The 20,521-nt window shown below is 43.4% G+C and overlaps 1 protein-coding gene across 9 annotated transcripts in view; it reads left to right on the plus strand.

The window, feature by feature from the left end:
- The first annotated feature begins 1,795 nt into the window (after positions 1-1,795).
- The window catches only part of lrrfip2 (leucine rich repeat (in FLII) interacting protein 2), a 76,243-nt gene continuing 57,517 nt past the window's right edge, over positions 1,796-20,521 (plus strand). For all 9 annotated transcript variants that reach the window (XM_078397915.1, XM_078397906.1, XM_078397907.1 and 6 more), the window contains exons 1-3: positions 1,796-1,919; positions 6,293-6,478; positions 12,654-12,740. In XM_078397915.1, the coding sequence (XP_078254041.1) occupies positions 6,389-6,478; positions 12,654-12,740 (177 nt within the window). In that variant the 5' untranslated portion in view covers positions 1,796-1,919; positions 6,293-6,388. The remainder of the gene's footprint in view (positions 1,920-6,292; positions 6,479-12,653; positions 12,741-20,521) is intronic.

Raw genomic sequence — 20,521 nt, forward strand, 5'->3', positions numbered from 1 at the left:
CCTTTACCCGCCACACTTTGTTCCGACTTTCCCCCCTGCTTTCTCTCCCCAGCCCCTAACCATCAGTCTGAAGAAGGATCCCGACCCAAAACATTACCTATCCATTTTCTCCAGAGAAGCCACCTGACCCATTGAGTTCTCCAGCACTTTATGTCCTTTTGCATAAACTATCATCTACAGTTCCTTTCTTCCACTGTGATTTAGTAGTAGCACCATGGGACCTAGGCAGCAGATCAGGTTGTACGAATGCAAACAGCGTGTACTGTTGCCGGTACATATGACAATGAAACATCCTTGACTTTAGAGAAGAAAGCTCAACTAATATTACAGATGCAGTAGAAATTTCTACTTACTGTAGAAATATTCACTTCTGAAACAGAGAAAGTGAGTTACCTGAAACTAGATAATTCAATACTAGAGTCCAGAAAGGTGCAGCTTGCTCTGACAGAATTTAAATCCAAATTGGTGAAATTAATTTGTTTGGCTTCAAATAACTTGTTAAACAATGTTTTATATAGGACAAGACAGAAAGGTCAGTATGGGAATGGGAAGGGGGAGTTAAAGTGTCCTAGGCCTACTCCATTGTCATAGCAAGGTCAAATGCAAATTGGAGGAACAGCACCTCATATTTCACTTGGGCAGTATAACCCAGCGGTATGAATATTGATTTATCTAACTTCAAGTAGCCTTTGCATCCCCTCTCTCTCCACTCAAGTCGTAGTACTAGTTTCACTATCGTCCTGATTAGTTTCACTGTCTGTATAACTTGTTATCACCTAGGTCAAGCCAACAATGGACCTTTGTAGGCTCCACATTTCCTTGGTCATCATTACTTTTTGCATATCTTTTTTTCATTTGTTCTACATCTCACCGTCCATATCTCTCGTTTCACTTTTTCCAAACACTCAGTCTGAAGAAGCGTCTTTACCCGAAACATCATCTATTCCTTTTCTCCAGACATGCTGCCTGACCCGCTGAATTACTTCAGCATCTGCAGTTCCTTCCTACACAAATGTTTAGAGGGCATTTTACATTTATCATGGTTCACAAGCTTAAGCCTTCTTTTCAGATAAAAATTCTCGATAGAAAAGCTCGGCCTGGACATGAATGGCTTCGGGCAACTTCGGGATTTTCGTGAAGAAACTTTTTTTTTTGCGGATTAATTATATATTGGCGAGGCCGAATTTAAAGTAATTGTGTACGAAGGAATATGTATAGCAATTCATTTTTCCTTTGAACAATTAAAGCATGGAATTGTCTTCACCCTACAATAGTTACTCAACCAGACGTAACTAAATTTAAGATGGCTCTTCTTCTCCAAGAAGCCCTTCTTGCTTAAGTCCATACTCTGCCACCTCCAGTTTAAATTCAATTTGGGATATTTTGGAGGACCAAGAAACTGCAGATGCTGGTTTAAACCGAAGATAGACACAAAAAGCTGGAGTAACTGAGCGGGACAGGCAGCAAGCATCTCTGGAGAGGCCCTTCTTCAGACTATTCCAATGTAATTTTTCCACAAAATGCTGGAGTAACTCAGCAGGTCAGGCAGCATCTCGGGAGAGAAGGAATGGGTGACGTTTCGGGTCGAGACCCTTCTTCAGACTGAGGTATTTTGTTCACCAGAGTAATTCTGTTCACTTCTCCAGCTTTCGACAGCCCGACAGGGGAGCACACTGGGAAACAAAACCCAGTGAGCATGCGCAATAACGGAACAAGTGGTGCGCGCCCCCGCGTCGTCGGCGTCGACGTCGGAAGCGGGGCGCGCACGCACGGGCACGCACACGCATGGCCACGGGCACGCGCACTGGGGGTGTGAGTGAGGGACGTTGGTTTCGGAAGGCCGACTGTCAAAAAGCAGGGAGGAAAGATATACGGCGGCTTGTCGTTCGTGGGCAATGTACGAGCTGGCGATCCTGAGGGTGAGCATCGGTTTCAGAGGTGTCTCGTTGAGCTGCCGAGGGGGTTGTGGCTGCCCCGAGCTGCTCGGCTGAGTGTGGCTGGCGGGTGGTTCCTGGCTGCCAACGATCGTTGTCCTCCCGGTTTGCGCTGAAGCGGGGCGGGGAAGGGAAGGGAAGGGAAGGGAGAGCCGCACCTCCGCCCCAGGCTGAGCCCATACTGCTGGGCCTGCAACTTATATCCTGCATCTGGCTCTTGTCCAGATGATTTTTTTTTTAAGCGTTTAAATCTGCGGAGTCAGTTTTGAGGTGGAGTCTCCTTGGAGGTAGGCTTGTCAGAGAATGTTAATATTCCCAGAGTTACGCAGCACGGAAACTGGCCCTTCGGCCCAATTCGTGCATGCAGAACAAGGTGCCTCCCTGAACTGTTCTTATTTATCTGCGTTTGGCTCATATCTCACTATAGCTTTCCTATCCAGTGGTGTCCAAATGGAAGCTTATTCCATGTACCCCCCACCCTCTGTGAAAAAGTTGGCTCTCAAGTTCCTTTAAGCCTTTCCCCAATCAACCCAAATCGATGCCCTCTCGATTTAGTTATCCCAACCCTGCAAAGAATACTGACCATTACCTTATCTAAGCTCTCCATTACCACCATAAACCTTAGGGAAAACATTCCCAGCCAATGTGGTCTCTCCTTGGAACTCTAGTCTCCAGTATAAAAAAAAATCTAGAGCCTGCTGGATTCAGGAGTGATTTGTTGTCACACTTCATTCTAAGACTAGGAAGAGTCAGTAAGCACAAGACGTATGCATGGACTATTCTTGATCTACCGCTTTATTCCCACAGACTAATTTTAAATTCTCATTCTTGGTTTTAAATATTTCTGTAACCTATTGCTTGATGACTGTATTTGCATTCTCCCATTTTGCTCTCGATTGTGGGTGGGATGGGGTGGTGTTTTGCAGGGTTTTGTAAATGACTCTCTTTTAAGATTCATCTTAACTCATCCCTGCTCTAAGTTTGAGGTCCTCTTTCTTCATCACTCTTGATTTACCCATTACTTTCCTTATGCTGTTGCATTTTTTTGTGTGAAGGACAATATATCATTAATATTGTACGTGATGTATACATGAGCCCTTCAATTCAGGAATTGATTTAAATGTAGGTACACAGTTCATTGAAAGTGGCATCTCGGTACATACTTTATTGAAAGTGGCATCACAGGAAAATAGGGTGGTCAAAAAATGCACATTGGCCTTCATCTGTCAAAGTATTAAGTATAGTAGCTGGGAGGTCATGTTGCAGTCAGATAAGACGTTAGCGAACCACATTTAGAGTTTTGTGTTTAGTTCTGGGACTCAAGGGGCTGAGCTATAGGGAGAGGTTGAGCAGACTCTATTCCTTGGCATGATCGTATAGAGTGTATAAAATCATGAGAGGAATAGATCGGGTAGATGCAGATTCTCTTGCCCCGAGTAGGGGAATCGGGAACCAGAGGACATGGGTTTAAGGAGGGGGAAGTTTAGTAGGAACCTGAGGGGTAACTTTTTCACACAAAGGGTGGTGGGTGTATGGATGAGCTGCCGGTGGAGGGTAATTGAGGCATGTACATTTAGACAGGTACAAGGATAAGACGGGTTTAAAGGGATATGGGCCAAACGCAGATAGGTGGGGCTGGTGTAGATGGGCATGATGGTTAGTGTGGGCAAGTTGCAACGCAGGGCCTGTTTCCATGCTGTATGACTCTATGACTAAGGAATGTTTGTTGGTTTATATGGACAATGAGACTACGGTGGACTACATTGAAGTGGCTTCATGCATTGTTTATTGGGTCTGGAATTCCGTGCAACGAGGAATCACTTCGATGGTAATAGATTTGTGCTTTGGAACCTTGAGCAGCTGGAGCATCTGCTTGTGGTTTTGCTTCCAGTTTGACTGAAATGGAATCAAATCACTGATATGATGGTAGTAGCACTAAGATTACAGAATAAAAGCAGAGGAAAAGAATGTGAGGGCATAAATGTTATAATTTGTTTTGAAATGAACTTTTAACTAGTTTTACTTGAAGAACAGTAGTGAATTGGAGACAAATTAAGCTTAAGAAGTTGGAATCTTGAACAAGTAACACTGGTGGAGCAACTCAGCAGGTCAGGCATCATCTGTGGGGGGAATGGACAGAATGTTTCAAGTCAGGACCCTTCTTCAGACCGATGGAGTAAGGGGAACAACAGAAAAAGAGAGATGTGGTGAGGTAAAGCCTGGCAAGTGATTGATGGATGTAGGTCAGGAGCATGATTGGCAGATACATGGAGTAAGTGACAAATGCTAGCGGTGAAAATGTGACAAAAGGTTGTCAAATAAGAAAAGAGGATGAGAGCATGTAAAGTTGGAGAGAAGAATATTTCTGGAAGTAGATGGGGGAAGGAAGGGTGGGGGGAGTGCAAGAGGGGATGATATAAGGGAAATATGGAACTCTGAGGTAGGAAATTAATGTATGGAGGAGAAAGGAGCAGGGTGATTGGGGTGGTAGAAGAAGTGTGTGTGCTCTGGGGTGAGAAGGGGAAGAAGAAAGAGAGGGGGTGGAGGATGAGGGGTATTACTTGATATTGTAGAATTCAATGTTCATACCATTGAGTTGTAGGCTACCCAAAACGTAACACAAAATGCATAGGAAAGAACTGCAGATCTTGTTTTAAATCGAAGGTAGACCAAAATGCTGGAGTAACGCAGCGGTACAGGCAACAACTCTGGAGAGAAGGAATGGGTGACGTTTCAGGGTGAGACCCTTTGTTGTAATGTGAAATGCTGCTCTACCACTTTGTGTGTAGCCTCACTCAGGCAAAGAACGAGGCCAAGGGCAGAAAGGTCGATATGGGAAGTAGAGTTAAAATAGTTAGCAATAGGGTGTTCCTGCAGGATTGATGGACAGAGAGCAAGTGTTCAGTGAAATGATCGAGTAGTCTGCATTTGGTCTTGCCAGTGTTCAGGAGGCCACGTAGGGAGCTCCGAAGGCAATTGTGGTTGGCAGAGGAGCAAATACATCTCCTGTTCGGTGGTGAGGGATGGGAAGGAGTTGCCGAGAGCGTGGTCTCTGCAAAGCAGAAAGGGGTGGGGACGGGATGATCAAGTCAAGTTTATTTGTCACATACACATACACGATGTGCAGTGAAATGAAAGTGGCAATGCCTGCGGATTGTGCACAAAAATGTTTCGCCAAACATTTGTGCTCCAAGGCCTGCTGGAGCTCCGGGCTGCTAAGTGTTTTAACTCCCTCTCTCATTCCTACACTGACATTTTGTCCTCAACATCCTCCTTTGTCAGAGTAAGACCAGACACAAGAGGGAAGAACAGCTCCTCATATTCAGTTGCAACCAAATAACGTGAACATTGAATTCTCCAATTTCAATTAATGCCTAACCTGCCAACCTTTCTTTCCACTACTCTGCCTGCCCAGTTTTCCTACTCTCCCACCATTTTCCACTACTCTACTCACATTACTCCTTTCCCCTCCTCTGTATGCTCATCTTCCCCCACCGGGTCCTATATTTCCCTTTTATTTTCCCTGACCACCCCATCTCCCTATTTCTGGGTTTACATTTCACTCCTCCTTGTCTTTTTATATCTTGCATCTTTTTGTCTCCTTTTCACCTCTAGCCTTTAGACAATAGACAATAGGTGCAGGAGTCGGCCATTCGGCCCTCTGAGCCAGCACTGCCATTCACCGTGATTATGGTTGATCATCCACAATCAGTACTCCGTTCCTGCCTTCTCCCCATATCCCTTGACCTCCGCTATCATTAAGAGGTCTTTGTCACGTACTCTACCCATCTGCCTATCAACATTTACTTCCCCTTTCACCTCTATCCACCAAATACGTGCCAGCCTTTGCCCCACCCTCATCATATGAGATTGAAGAAGCATTCCAACCCAAAATATATTCAATCTATTCCCTCCACAGATACTGCATGATCTGTTGAGTTTCTTCAACATTTTGTTTTCTGATAAAGAACAACAGCACAGAAAATGTAACCAAGCATGTTTGAGAGAAAACACATTCTGGCCTTCCATCACAGTGAGGTGGTGACTGGAGGAGACTCACAGTGATGGATGTTTCTTTTTGTTTGGTGTTGGTTTATGATTGTGTGCGCTATTGCTTATTTTTATTGCTCTTATTGTTGGACTGTGGGTAATCTATCATTTCACTGCACATTTATGTGTATGTGACGAATAAAATTGACTATTGACTATTGAGTGCCGAATAACAGTAGTGTGGTAAACCATGGGATGTATGGTGTAACTCATCAGATTGAACAATTTGAAATTTGCACTTTAAATTTTTAACGTATGTATGTTCTAGCTGTGTGTAGTAGAAAAAAAACATTTTTTTCCCTTTACAGTGCAACCGTAGAAAGGAACAACTTTTCAAATCATATTTGGTTCGGCGATCCTGAGTGCCTCAAAAATATTGTATATTGTTTATTAATTTGGAGAGAATGGGGACACCTGGTGCTGGAAGAAAACGAACACCTGTTAAAGACAGATTCTCAGCTGAAGATGAAGCACTGAGCCATATTGCGAGAGAGGTTAGTTCAATGTTCATTTTGGTGATGTTTCTAATCTGGTTTAGTTTAAAGATACTGCGTGGAAACAGGCCCTTCGGCCCACCGAATCCATGCCGAACAGCGTTCCCCGCACACCGACAGTATCCTACACACACTAGGAACAATTTTGAATTTTACAAAGCCAGAGCAAAGAGGTCCTTCTGCAGTTGAACAAGGCCCAAGTGTGACCACACCTGGAGTATTGTGTGCAGTTTTGGTCTCCAAACTTGAGGAAGGACATTCTTGCTATTGAAGGAGTGCAGCGTAGGTTCACGAGGTTAATTACTGGAATGGCGGGACTGTCGAACGTTGAAAGACTGGCGTTCCAAATGTACCCTGGCACCAACCCCAACACTTTCTCCGCTACATTAATGACTGCGTCAGAGCTGCCTTCTGCATCCATGCAGAGCTTGTTGATTTAATTAAAATGAAAAATATAGAAACAAGTAACTGCAGATGCCAGTTTACAGAAAGGAACACTTTGATTTCATTAACTTTACCACTAACATCCACCCTGCCCTCAAATTCACTTGAACTATCTCTGACTACCCTCATCCCTCTTGATTCTGTCTCTATCACAAGGGACAGACTATCGACTAATGTCAACTGCAAACTCGCCAACGCCCACAGTTACTTGGAGTAAACCTCTTCCCATCCAGCCTCTCGAAAAATGCTCTCCCCTTCTCTCAATTGCTCCGTCTCGGCCACATCTACTGCCTGTTCCTCGCATTTCTCTATTAATAAGGGTGTCGGGTTATGGGGAGAAGGAAGGAGAATGGGGTTAGGAGGGCGATATAGATCAGCCATGATTGAATTTTTGGAGTAGACTGGATGGGCCGAATGGCCTACTTCTGCTCCTATCACTTATAACCTTTCACCCCAGCAGCCTCCACATCCAACACATAATTCTTTGACATTTCCACCCCTTCCAACGTGATCCTACCAGAGGTCGTGTCTTCCCATCCATCCCCATCCCTTTCCGCTCTTCTCGGAGACCGCTCCCTCTGCAACCTAGGCAGAATTTGGTTCTTTTGGCACTCTAGGTTATCACATGGGAGTGGAAATAGAAACTTACAACCCTCAGTATGAACATTGAATTCCCCAATTTCAGATATTACACTGCACCCCTCCTTCTCTTTTTCTTGCCCTCACTCAAACTTGGAGCACACAATTTCCCTTCATCTCTTACCACCCTAGTTACTCTGCTCCTTTCCCTTCCATCGTATGCTCACTTCCCACCCTTGTCCCAATTTCTATTCCCGCCTCCATTCCCCTGCTCGCTGACCCTTTCCGTACACGTCCCTTTCTCCATCTTTTCATATCACTCCTTTCCTTGTCTGACGCACATTTGTCTCCTTTTCACTTGTAGCCTTTGTTGTTTCATCTGTCAATCACCCCCCCTCACTTGTATCCATCTATCATTTGCTACGGTGGTTATGGGAGATTTCAACATGCAGGTAGACTGGGAAAATCAGGTTGGAAATGGACCCCAGGAAAGAGAGTTTGTAGAGTGCCTTCGAGATGGATTCTTAGAACAGCTTGTACTGGAGCCTACCAGGGAGAAGGCAATTCTGGATTTAGTGTTGTGTAATGATCCTGATCTGATAAGGGGACTAGAGGTAAAAGAGCCATTAGGAGGCAGTGATCACAACATGATAAGTTTTACTCTGCAAATGGAAAGGCAGAAGGGAAAATCGGAAGTGTCGGTATTACAGTATAGCAAAGGGGATTACAGAGGCATGAGGCAGGAGCTGGCCAAAATTGACTGGAAGGAGGCCCTAGCAGGGAAGACGGTAGAACAGCAATGGCAGGTATTCCTGGGAATAATGCAGAGGTTGCAGGATCAATTTATCCCAAAGAGGCGGAAAGACTCTAAGGGGAGTAAGAGACACCTGTGGCTGACGAGGGAAGTCAAGGACAGCATAAAAATTAAGGAGAGGAAATATAACATAGCAAAGAAGAGTGGGAAGACAGAGGATTGGGACTCTTTTAAAGAGCAACAAAAGTTAACTAAAAAGGCAATACGGGGAGAAAAGATGAGGTACGAGGGTAAACTAGCCAATAATATAAAGGAGGATAGCAAAAGTTTTTTTAGGTACGTGAAGAGGAAAAAAATAGTCAAGGCAAATGTGGGTCCTTTGAAGACAGAAGCAGGGGAATTTATTATGGGGAACAAAGAAATGGCAGACGAGTTAAACCGTTACTTTGGATCTGTGTTTACTGAGGAGGATACACACAATCTCCCAAATGTTCTAGGGGCCGGAGAACCTAGGGTGATGGAGGAACTGAAGGAAATCCACATTAGGCAGGAAATGGTTTTGGGTAGACTGATGGGACTGAAGGCTGATAAATCCCCAGGGCCTGATGGTCTGCATCCCAGGGTACTTAAGGAGGTGGCTCTAGAAATAGTGGAAGCATTGGAGATCATTTTTCAATGTTCTATAGATTCAGGATCAGTTCCTGTGGATTGGAGGATAGCAAATGTTATCCCACTTTTTAAGAAAGGAGGGAGAGAGAAAACGGGTAATTATAGACCAGTTAGTCTGACATCAGTGGTGGGGAAGATGTTGGAGTCAATTATAAAAGACGAAATTGCTGAGCATTTGGATAGCGGTAACAGGATCATTCCGAGTCAGCATGGATTTACGAAGGGGAAATCATGCTTGACAAATCTACTGGAATTTTTTGAGGATGTAACTAGGAAAATTGACAGGGGAGAGTCAGTGGATGTGGTGTACCTCGACTTTCAGAAAGCCTTCGACAAGGTCCCACATAAGAGATTAGTGGGCAAAATTAGAGCACATGGTATTGGGGGTAGGGTACTGACATGGATAGAAAATTGGTTGACAGACAGAAAGCAAAGAGTGGGGATAAATGGGTCCCTTTCGGAATGGCAGGCAGTGACCAGTGGGGTATCGCAAGGTTCGGTGCTGGGACCCCAGCTATTTACGATATACATTAATGACTTAGATGAAGGGATTAAAAGTACCATTAGCAAATTTGCAGATGATACTAAGCTGGGGGGTAGTGTGAATTGTGAGGAAGATGCAATAAGGCTGCAGGGTGACTTGGACAGGTTGTGTGAGTGGGCGGATACATGGCAGATGCAGTTTAATGTAGATAAGTGTGAGGTTATTCACTTTGGAAGTAAGAATAGAAAGGCAGATTATTATCTGAATGGTGTCAAGTTAGGAAGAGGGGATGTTCAACGAGATCTGGGTGTCCTAGTGCATCAGTCACTGAAAGGAAGCATGCAGGTACAGCAGGCAGTGAAGAAAGCCAATGGAATGTTGGCCTTCATAACAAGAGGAGTTGAGTATAGGAGCAAAGAGGTCCTTCTACAGTTGTACCGGGCCCTGGTGAGACCGCACCTGGAGTACTGTGTGCAGTTTTGGTCTCCAAATTTGAGGAAGGATATTCTTGCTATTGAGGGCGTGCAGCGTAGGTTCACTAGGTTGATTCCCGGAATGGCGGGACTGTCGTATGTTGAAAGGCTGGAGCAATTAGGCTTGTATACACTGGAATTTAGAAGGATGAGGGGGGATCTTATTGAAACATATAAGATAATTAGGGGATTGGACACATTAGAGGCAGGAAACATGTTCCCAATGTTGGGGGAGTCCAGAACAAGGGGCCACAGTTTAAGAATAAGGGGTAGGCCATTTAGAACGGAGATGAGGAAGAACTTTTTCAGTCAGAGAGTGGTGAAGGTGTGGAATTCTCTGCCTCAGAAGGCAGTAGAGGCCAGTTCGTTGGATGCTTTCAAGAGAGAGCTGGATAGAGCTCTTAAGGATAGCGGAGTGAGGGGGTATGGGGAGAAGGCAGGAACGGGGTACTGATTGAGAGTGATCAGCCATGATCGCATTGAATGGCGGTGCTGGCTCGAAGGGCTGAATGGCCTACTCCTGCACCTATTGTCTATTGTCTATTGCCAGACTTTGCCCCACTCCACCTCTCATTTGTAACTGCCCCTCCACTTCTCTATTAGTTTAAAGGACACAAAACCCTGGAGTAACTCAGCAATTCTGGAGAAAATGGATAGGTGATGTTTTCGGTCATAACCTTATTTCAGACTAATTGTAGAGGGGGTGGGTGGCGGGGGGCAACCGGAAGCAAGGAAAGATGAGGGTAAATCAGGGCTGGCAACAGATCACAAGGTAGGGTCAGAGTAACCCACATGCAAATTGGAGGGACAGCACTTCATATTTTGCATGGGCAGCTTGCAACCCAGGGGTATGTATGTTGAATGCTCTAATTTTAGGTAACTTCTACAAACACTCCCCTCCTCCCTCCCTTCCCTCTTCCATCGTTTCCTCCACTGAAAGTCGGTTAAATCAGTTCCACAGTTCACAACCATGTATCCCTTTTGGGATCACAACGTCCCTAGCCAACCATCAGTCCACATCATTGCAGACCCTCGGACTATCTTTGATCAGACTTTACTGACTTTATCTTGCACTAGATGTTGTTCATGTTATTCCCTTTATCATTTATCTGTACACTGAATGGCTTGATTGTAATCATGCATTGTCTTTCCGCAAACTGGTTAGCGCGCAACAAAAGCTTTTCACTGTACCTCGGTACTATTACTATTGACTCGCAAGATGCACCAGCGAGCACGTCTTCACCCACCAAAAGGATACAAAGTACTTGAGTAAATCAGCATGTCTGGATGTTTGGAGAACACGAATAGGTGACACCGGGACTCTTCCTGAGACTGATTCAGTCGGCTGAGTTACTCCAGCACTTTGAATCATTTCACTTTAAAATAAGGCCTCTGAGCCCTTCTTCACCGGTTCACACAGATGTTGTTACGACTCGCATGGTAGTTTTTCAGTGTTCCTCCTCGGTCATCCCCTTCACCTGCCGTCGCTTTCAAGGTGGAGCATGTCGGCGACTCCGGAGGAGAAGGAGGAGGAGACGGAAGCGGGAGCCGATCCGAAGATCGGAAGCCGGTTATCCCCCCTCCTCTTCCTTCTCCCCCACCCACCACCACCATTGCTTCCTTCTGCCTGGAGTTGCCATCACATTCTACCTTGGAAGTGACAGCAGGTGAGAGGAGAGGAAGCGCCACGATGAACGAGCACACTCTGTGGTTTCTGTGGACACAGAGTGCTGGAGTAACAGCCAACTGAATCAGTCTCAGGAAGGGCCCTGATGTCACCTATCCGTGTTCACCAGAGACCTAGTTCACCACTTTGTGTCCTTTCAGTGAGCGAAGAAGGGCTTGCTGGTGCACCTTGCGAGTTGGGAAAGTGGTTGGAAGCTAGGGTTCTGAACGGCCGTGGAGACGGTGAGAGCCGGGGATGGGTCGGCAGGTCATTCCATTCCCATTCAGTTTACATTTCATATTGATCTTGTTTATGTTTCTGGCACTCCATGGTGCTTTAGAGACACAGGAGGGATGTCATTGCAGGCCAGAGCCGTATTGTTGTTTCATATTTACGTGACCTCTGTTGGTCTGGAAAATAGGATAATTCAGAAAGGCTCTGGAACCCATGGTGCCATAATTCAACCTGTATTCGTTTAGGATCTAACTCATTTGCAGTGGCTCCACACATACACAATCTTATTGATATTTAAGAGGCACTCTGGTGTCCGTTATTTCTTTCTTGTCTTTGCAGAATGTCTGGATTCTCTCTTACCTTATCATGCAAAGCTATCTCATGTTATCCTTTTACCCTCCTGATTTCCTTCGTAAGTGTACTCCTCAAGGATTCACTTGAATCCAAATGTTTATACCTGACCAGAGCCTCTACCAGAGCCTGCCATCCTTGTCCTTCACTCTCATGGGAAATTGTTGGCTCCAAACACTCTATCTTATGTTATAAAGCGCATTTACTAGGCATCCTTTGCCTGCAAACAGCCCCCAGTGAATGGTATTTGCCTGTGCAAGTTCGTGCTGTGTTGAAAAAGTTACTTAAAATGTGCACTTTGAGATGTTGTTCTGGCTAATGCATCAGCTGCAGGAGTTGGTGCCAGACAGGGATGAAAGGTGGAAACTTTTGTTACAGAGATCGCAACGTTTTTGTGAAGAGGTTTTTTGAAGTTAATTTGCCTTTCCTATTGTCAAATTGTTTTGGCCTTTCTTTACATTAATTGACATTACTATTATTTTTATACACCCAAAGTAACTAATTTTCATTGCATTTTGCAGGCAGAGGCCAGGCTTGCAGCTAAACGAGCAGCCCGAGCAGAGGCAAGAGATATTCGCATGAAAGAACTGGAGAGGCAGCAGAAAGAGGTGAGGGAAAGCAAACAGACTTTCTGAATAGGGTTTCTGAATGCTTGAAGAAAATAAGATGCAATGAGTAATGAAAATGGGTGTGGACGTCAGCCAGACCCATCAATAGAAGTAAAGCAGTATTACTGTTAAAATTGAGAAGACGGAAACACCTTGTTTGAACCAGATTTGCAAGTTAGGACACATCATTTAGCTTATTTCCACAGGAATATTTTGCTCAATGAGGTACAGGGAAAGATGCCATAATTCATGTCAATATGAAGTTTTTCCAGCCATCCTGAATACTGTGAGAGAGAAGAGGTCAGTGAAAACCAAATTTACTGGGTGTAGTGTGGGACTTTGTTATCCTATGTCCAGTGTAAGTTTGGCTGTGAGAATGACTTAAGTGACTTGAGGCAAAAAAGATAAAGGGGAAATAATTTTAGATTTAAAGCACTATTATTTCTGTTTAATACTTTTGTCCACTGCTAATAAGCACACCAAGCACGGAATGCAATTAGATAAGAAGTAATTACACTTCCACACAACCTTTTGGGAGAAGAGATAAAATTGTTCGGCATTGCTGCTTTTGCCTCAGACTATTTTACATTGTGAACTGAAGGTCATATATCATTGACAAATTAAATTTTCTCAGTCTGCTTAACTTACCAACATTCATAGTAAACAATAATTAGGCAATCATGTTTATTGTCCACTCAAAATAACGATTGAAGATGTTAGTTCCTCACTGCTTTGGTCTGCTGCAAAACAAATTGTATGAAAGCTTATGCACAGAAGTTTTTGCATGTGGTTAAATCTGGCATCAGCCAAAAAAATCTTCTGGTATCTTTCATGTATATTGTTAATAATCCAATCACTAGTTGTATTTTCGAGGAGAACAGTTTTATATGGAAGATGGACACAAAAAGCTGGAGTAACTCAGCGGGACAGGCAGCATCTCTGGAGAGAAGTCTGGTCTCGATCCGAAACGTCACCCATTCCTGCTCTCCAGAGATGCTGCCTGTCCTGCTAAGTTACTTCAGCTTTTTGTGTCTACGGTTTAAACCAGCACCTGCAGTTCCTTCCTATAGTTTTACATGGCCTGTAGGGAATATTGGTTGAACTATCCTATTTCTCCATTGGATCCTTTGAAATATTAAGTGCCTTGAGCATTTTGGGTCCAATTGATCGGGCATTTCTTGATGGCTTGCATTATGTTAGGTCGATATGTACCCATCACTTGTTTTCACAAGCATCAGGTTCACTTCTATTTACTTTATCATTATTTTATGAATGCACAAAACCAAACAATACTCTAAATGTGGCCTCCCCAATGTCTTGTATAAGTATATCGCTACATCCCAACTTCTATACCTCAATAAAAAACAAAGTACTGGAATAACTCAGCGTGATAGGCAGCATCACAGGAGAACGTGGATAGGTGACCTTTGGGTCAGGACTCTATTTTAGATTGACTATAAGGCTAGAAGAGAGGGACAGGATAAAGTGTGGCAGGTGGTTGGAACAAAGGCCAGAGATTAAACCCGAAGGTGTGAGACAAAGGGGTTGAAGAGTTGCAACTTGTGAAGCCAGAGAAAAGAATATGGATGGGAGGAGGAGGGGAGAAATGGGTGTGAGTCAATGTGGGGTACATCAGAATGGGAGGGGTGGGGGGAGTGGGGGAGACAGGTGGGTATGGGGAGAGGGGGGAGTTTGAGGTTAAAATTGGAGAATTCCATGTTCATACTGTGGGGTTGTAAGCTTCCCAAATGGAATATGAGGTGCTGTGCTCCAGTTTATGTGTGGCCTCGCTCTGGCAATGGCGGCCCAGGGCAGACAAGTCAGTATAGGAATGGGAGGTATCATAAAACGCTGGAGTAACTCAGCAGGTCAGGCAGCATCTAGGAGAGAGGGAATGGTTGACGTTTCGGGTCAAGACCCTTCTTCAGGAATGGGAAGGGGATTTAAAATAGTTGGCAACTGATCGATCCGATTGGCCTTGGTGGACCAAGTGCAACGGTTGCCAAGTCTACACTTGGTCTAGCCAATGTCCAGGAGGCCATATCGAGAACACCGGATGCAGTAGATGAGGTTCGAGGAGGTACACGAGAACCTCTGTGGCACCTGGAAGGATTGCTGGAGTCTCCAGATGGGGCAAGGGTGCAGGTATAGGGACAGGTGTTACTTCAGCAGTTGCTGGGGAAAATACCTGGGGAGGGGGTAGTTTGGGTGGGAAGGGATGTGAACCAAGGAGTTGCAGAGAGAGTGTCTCTACAAAAGACGGAAATGGGTGAGGATGTGGAGATGTGAGTGATGGTGGGATCATGTTGGAGGTGAAAGAAATGTTGGAAGATAATGTATTGAATGCAGATGTTGTTGGGGTGAAAGGTGAGGACAGGAGAACTCTATCTTTGTTCTGTCTGAGGGGAGGGAGAATGAGAGCAGTACTATGGGATGCAAATGATACGTGGGTGAAGGATCCATCTACGACAGAAGGACATCTCAGAACTTTAGTAAACATGGTTCTCCCCCACTGTCACAGATGGATCTGTCTTTATCTTAAGCTATTTAAAGCTAACAGAACTGTGGTTGCTGGTCCAAAAGGCTTGCCCACCAGCACTTTACTCACATGCCTTTCACAATTTCCTAAGAGTAGGTCATGCTTTGCCCTCTCTTGTAGGGCTGTCTACATATTGCCCAAGAAAATTCTCTTGAACACATTTGACAAATTCCACTCCGTCTAAGCCCTTGACACTATGGCAGTCTCTGTCGATGTTGGGAAAGTTAACATCCCCTATTAGACAACCCTATTCGTCATGCAGTTGTTGCAATCTTTTGGCATATTTGTTCTTCCAATTCCTGTTGATCATTTGGGGCCTATCATACCCTCACAACAAGGTGATTGTCCTTGTTTAATTTCTCAGTTCTACCCATTTAGCCTCACTGGACGAACCATCACTAATGTAATCTCGGACAACTGCCATGTTCTCAGTAATCTCGGACTACTGCCATGTTAATCAGTAAAACAGCTTCCCTTCCTGTTTTACCCCACCCCTTTTCTGCCCAGTAGTACCTGTAGCCTGTGACATTGAGTTGCCAGTCCTGTCTCCCTCTTAGCAGAGTTCCCCATTGGCTATAATGTCCGAGTAATAGATACATATCTGTGCCTTCAGTTCATTCGCCTTGCCCCTCAGGCGTCTCGCATCAAAATAAATGTAACGTAATCTAACAGTCCTTCCTACTTCCTTGCCGTGCTACTGCTTATCCACTAAATTTGCTTACATCACCTTCCGTACCAACTTCCAGCCTCTTGCTGCCAAACTAGTTTAAATACTATCGTAATTCAATTTTTTAATAAACTGTGATAGACACAAAAACAATTTAGGAGTGAAATCAAGAACTACGTTTGTCACAAATAATAATGCAAACTCTTCCAATGTTGCTCTTTTTGAACAGTTGTGTCGATTTGCAGTTATCTATGCAAAATGATCAGAATTATGGCTAATTTGACTAATATCCAATTGAATGATAGAATAGATCCAGACTTAATGAAGTATTTCTCAATGTCCTGAAGATACACAAAAAATGTATCTTGAGTTTGGTGTTATAGCCATGCCTCAAATTAGATAAGAATTGCGAAACTTCAAAAAAATTTGGCAAGTCATTCTGTTTAGATAATCGGTCTGCTCAACCCATCCTGCACGTGTCATTTTATTTAACTGAACACCCATCGGTTATCTGTGGAACGGTTAGTGAAGCTTGTTCATCTGATCTTTCTGGAACACTTGGTACATCTGTTTACATTCCTCGAACATGGACGGTGGTAGTCATTGAATTTTATATGAAATCTAAATCATATCAAAGTATTTTGTTGTCAACATGTAGGTTGTAGCAGTTTTGTAATATGGTGATAGCTCACTAAGTGACCTGTGTAGCTTCCGAAACTAGTTTAGATCATTTGATCTTCAACCAAAGCTGGGTAAGGGATATGTGAAGATTTGAGGTCTCTGGATTGTTCAGTACCATTGACTAAGCACAAACTGAAGTTGGAGCATGTGTCCAAACAAAAAGCGAATTTGGTTTTCCATCATGTTTCTGCATTGGTCTGATCTTTCAGTACTTTGTTTACATCTCAAGTAGATTTTTCCTTGTTTTCTTTAACTTCACTATGCAGGTTTATCGCTCATCTAACAGAAAATGGGGAGAAATTCACCAGTGGATGGTACAAAGCCTGATGTTGCTTGTTGTGAATTACCCTAATGTTTGATTTACTAACAAAGACATGATTAACGCTGTTTATTTGGAATTGACTAAATTAACAAGGAAAATCACAAAATGCTGGAGTAACTCAGCAGGTCTGACAGTATTCTGGAGAACATAGATACATAGACAAAAGGCACAGGAGTAGGCCATTCAGCCCTTCGAGCCAGTACTGCCATTCTATGTGATCATGGCTGATCATCCACAATCAGTACCCCGTTCCTGCCTTCTCCCTATAATTCTTGATTCCGCTAGCCCTATAACTCTCTTTATAATGCATCCAGTGAATCGGCCTCCACTGCCTTCTGAGGCAGAGAATTCCACAAATTCACAACTCTCTGTGTGAAAAGGTTTCTCCTCATCCCAGTTCTAAATGGCCTACCCTTTATTCTTAAACTGTGGCCCCTCGTTCTGGACTCCCCCAACATCGGGAACATGTTTCCTGCATCTAACGTGTCCAATCCCTTAATAATTTTACATGTTTTTATAAGATCCCCCTCTAATCCTTCTAAATTCCAGTGAATACAAGCCCAGTGGCTCCATTCTTTCATCATATGACAGTCCCGTCATCCCGGAATTTAACCTCATGAACCTATACTGCACTCCCTCAATGGCAAGAATGTCCTTCCTCAAATTAGGTTGGATTGGTGAAGTTTTGGGTCTGGACCCTTCTTCATGCTTCTGACTGATTTGAAAGTTTTATTTTAATTCTTCAGATAGGTTTTGTAATGATTCAGGATATAGAATTCATATATTGCAGTTGGAAAACTAGCGGAATAAGTGTCGTCAAATAAAAACTTCAGTTTACCATGACAGAAATGGGCAGAGAAATGCAGACGGAGGTTCATTTGAGCTAGTGTGAGTTGTTGCACTTTGTTAATGGAGCATAGCTTTAAAGTGAGAAGGGCGAAATTTAAAGGAGATGGGTGGGGCAACATTTTTTTACAAATTGGGTGGTGGGTGCCTGGAATGCGCTACTGGAGTTGGTGGTTGAGGACAAAATGATAGTGGCTTTTAAGAGACTTTAGAATTGACATATAGATATGTAAGGAATGGAGGGATATGAATTATGTGTAGATAGATAAGAAATGGACGACGTCATGTTCAGCAGTCATTGTGGGCTGAAGTGCGTGTTCTCGACCATTCTACATTCTATGTTCATGTCACTTTAGACTTCTTCAGTACAAAAACATATTGCTTTCCATTTTTGATCTGATATGATCTCCAGAAGCACCAGTTTAAGATTCAGGTATTCATCTATTTAGGAAATAGCATATCCCTGGAGTAAACTTCATTAAGTTTAAAAATGGGAATTGAAATTATATTTCTCAGTGTGAAAAAAAAAATGGTTATATTCTAGAGCTCTTGGAATTTAAAATGCATGTAGAAAAATGTTTCAACGCCCGAGTCAAAAGTCATTTTAATGATTATGATACTAGGGCGGCACGGTGGCGCAGCGGTAGAGTTGCTGCCTTACAGCGAATGCAGCACCGGAGACTCGGGTTCGATCCTGACTACGGGCGCCGTCTGTACGGAGTTTGTACGTTCTCTCCATGGCCTGCGTGGGTTTTCTCCGAGATCTTCGGTTTCCTCCCACACTACAAAGACGTACAAGTTTGTAGGTTAATTGCCTGGGCAAATGTTTAAAAAAATTGTCCCTAGTGGGTGTAGGATAGTGTTAATGTGCGGGGATCGCTGGGCGGCGCGGACCCGGTGGGCCGAAGGGCCTGTTTCTGCGCTGTATCTCTAAATCTAAAAATCTAAACTACATCCACTGGCTCCCCTTCATCCATTTTACTTGTCACGTTCTCAAAAAATTCCAGAAGATTAGTCAAGCATGATTTCCCTTTCATAAATCCATGCTGACTTAGACTTATCCTTTTACTGCTATCCAAATGCATCGTTATTACTTCTTTAATAATTGACTCCAGCATCTTTCCCACCACCGAAGTCAGGCTAACTGGTCTGTAATTCCCCGTTTTCTCTCTCGCTCCTTTCTTGAAAAGTGGGATAACATTAGCTATCCTCCAATCCACAGGAACTGATCCCGAATCTAGTGAACATTGGAAAATGATCACCAATGCGTCCACTATTTCTAGAGCCACCTCCCTGAGGACCCTGGGATGCAGACCATCAGGCCCAGGGGATTTATCATCCTTCAGTCCCATTAGTCTACCCAATACTATTTCTCACCGAATGAAAATTTATTTCAGTTCCTCTACCCTCCTAGATCCTCTGTCCTCCAGTACATCTGAGAGATTGTTTGTGTCTTCCTTAGTGAAGACGGATCCGAAGTACCTGTTCAACTCTTCTGCCATTTCCTTGTTACCCATAATAATTTCATCCGTGTCTGCGTTCAAGGGACCCACATTTGACTTTGCTACTCTTTTTCTTTACATGTTACATGTTGCTTTCCTTGCTATATTATGATTATTACATCCCTGTTATTGATGCTCAATTAAAACGGCTCAACTTGGCCACACTGAATCTTTCTATAATTTGCTAACAATTAACTCAATTGCACTCTCCTAAAGCTTGCCAGATGCCAATCGGACAGGCACATCTTCAGTCTAAAAAGGAGGCAATGTGAAAACAGATTCTCCATTCATTTGATTAGTTGTTTTTACAAACCCGACGTGTAATCAAACTAGTTAGGTAATTAGTACAATTTAATACTCGCATTTGGTGGTTTATGCTACTAATCCATTAATAGATCAATTTTCAGTTATTTTTATATTTTGCTGTAAATTGGGCAATCCCAGGAGGGATTGTTAGTAGTTTTCTGGCGCGCTCTCTTTAAATAGTGTATACCACTTGTTTAGGTAATGTGAATTTTAACAAATTATTTGAGTGCTTGAATTAACCTGTGTTTTATTAACCTCATAAATCTCAATTTCTTTGCTTGTTCTTTGCTGCACTTCTGTTTCACAAAATTAGCTTCTCTTTGTGCATGGTTATTATTGATTACTTAGTTACATGGTTAGGTTTGATGAACTTGTATCACTTGGAAACAATTATATTGATTAGTTTGGCTTCTTGATCATCTGTTCATTTGACTTTCTGATTCTGTTTGCTGTCTCCTTCCAGGAGAATACGGAACGTGCTAAACATTCTTATAGGCCTCACCAACATTATCTGGTTTGTGAACATTTCTTTTCTTCCATTTTCATAGTTGATATCAGCTCCATTCATTCTCATTTATTTTCTTTTTGCTTCAATCAGACAGCTGATGATTTCTTTTCTGTTCGAAGTGCAAGCAGCCAAAGGGTTAGTACTTCAATTCCATCACTGGTTCTGAACAGCTTTCTATGGCTCATCTTATAAGATAATTATTTAACTGAACCAGGCAATTGTCTTCAAAATTGGCCTCCTAATGAATGGCAATTCTGACAAGAGATTAAATCTTGGGAGATGGTGGTGATTCAGAGTGGCAAAGTTTTAAGGAGATGTGAGTGCCAGGAATGCTCTGGCAGGAGAGGAATAGACCGACCGGGTAGACGCACAGAGAAGGGGAATCGAGAAACAGAAGACATAGGTTTAAG

Source organism: Rhinoraja longicauda, chromosome 4 (assembly GCF_053455715.1).
Source record: "Rhinoraja longicauda isolate Sanriku21f chromosome 4, sRhiLon1.1, whole genome shotgun sequence".
Classification (NCBI taxonomy): domain Eukaryota; kingdom Metazoa; phylum Chordata; class Chondrichthyes; order Rajiformes; family Arhynchobatidae; genus Rhinoraja; species Rhinoraja longicauda.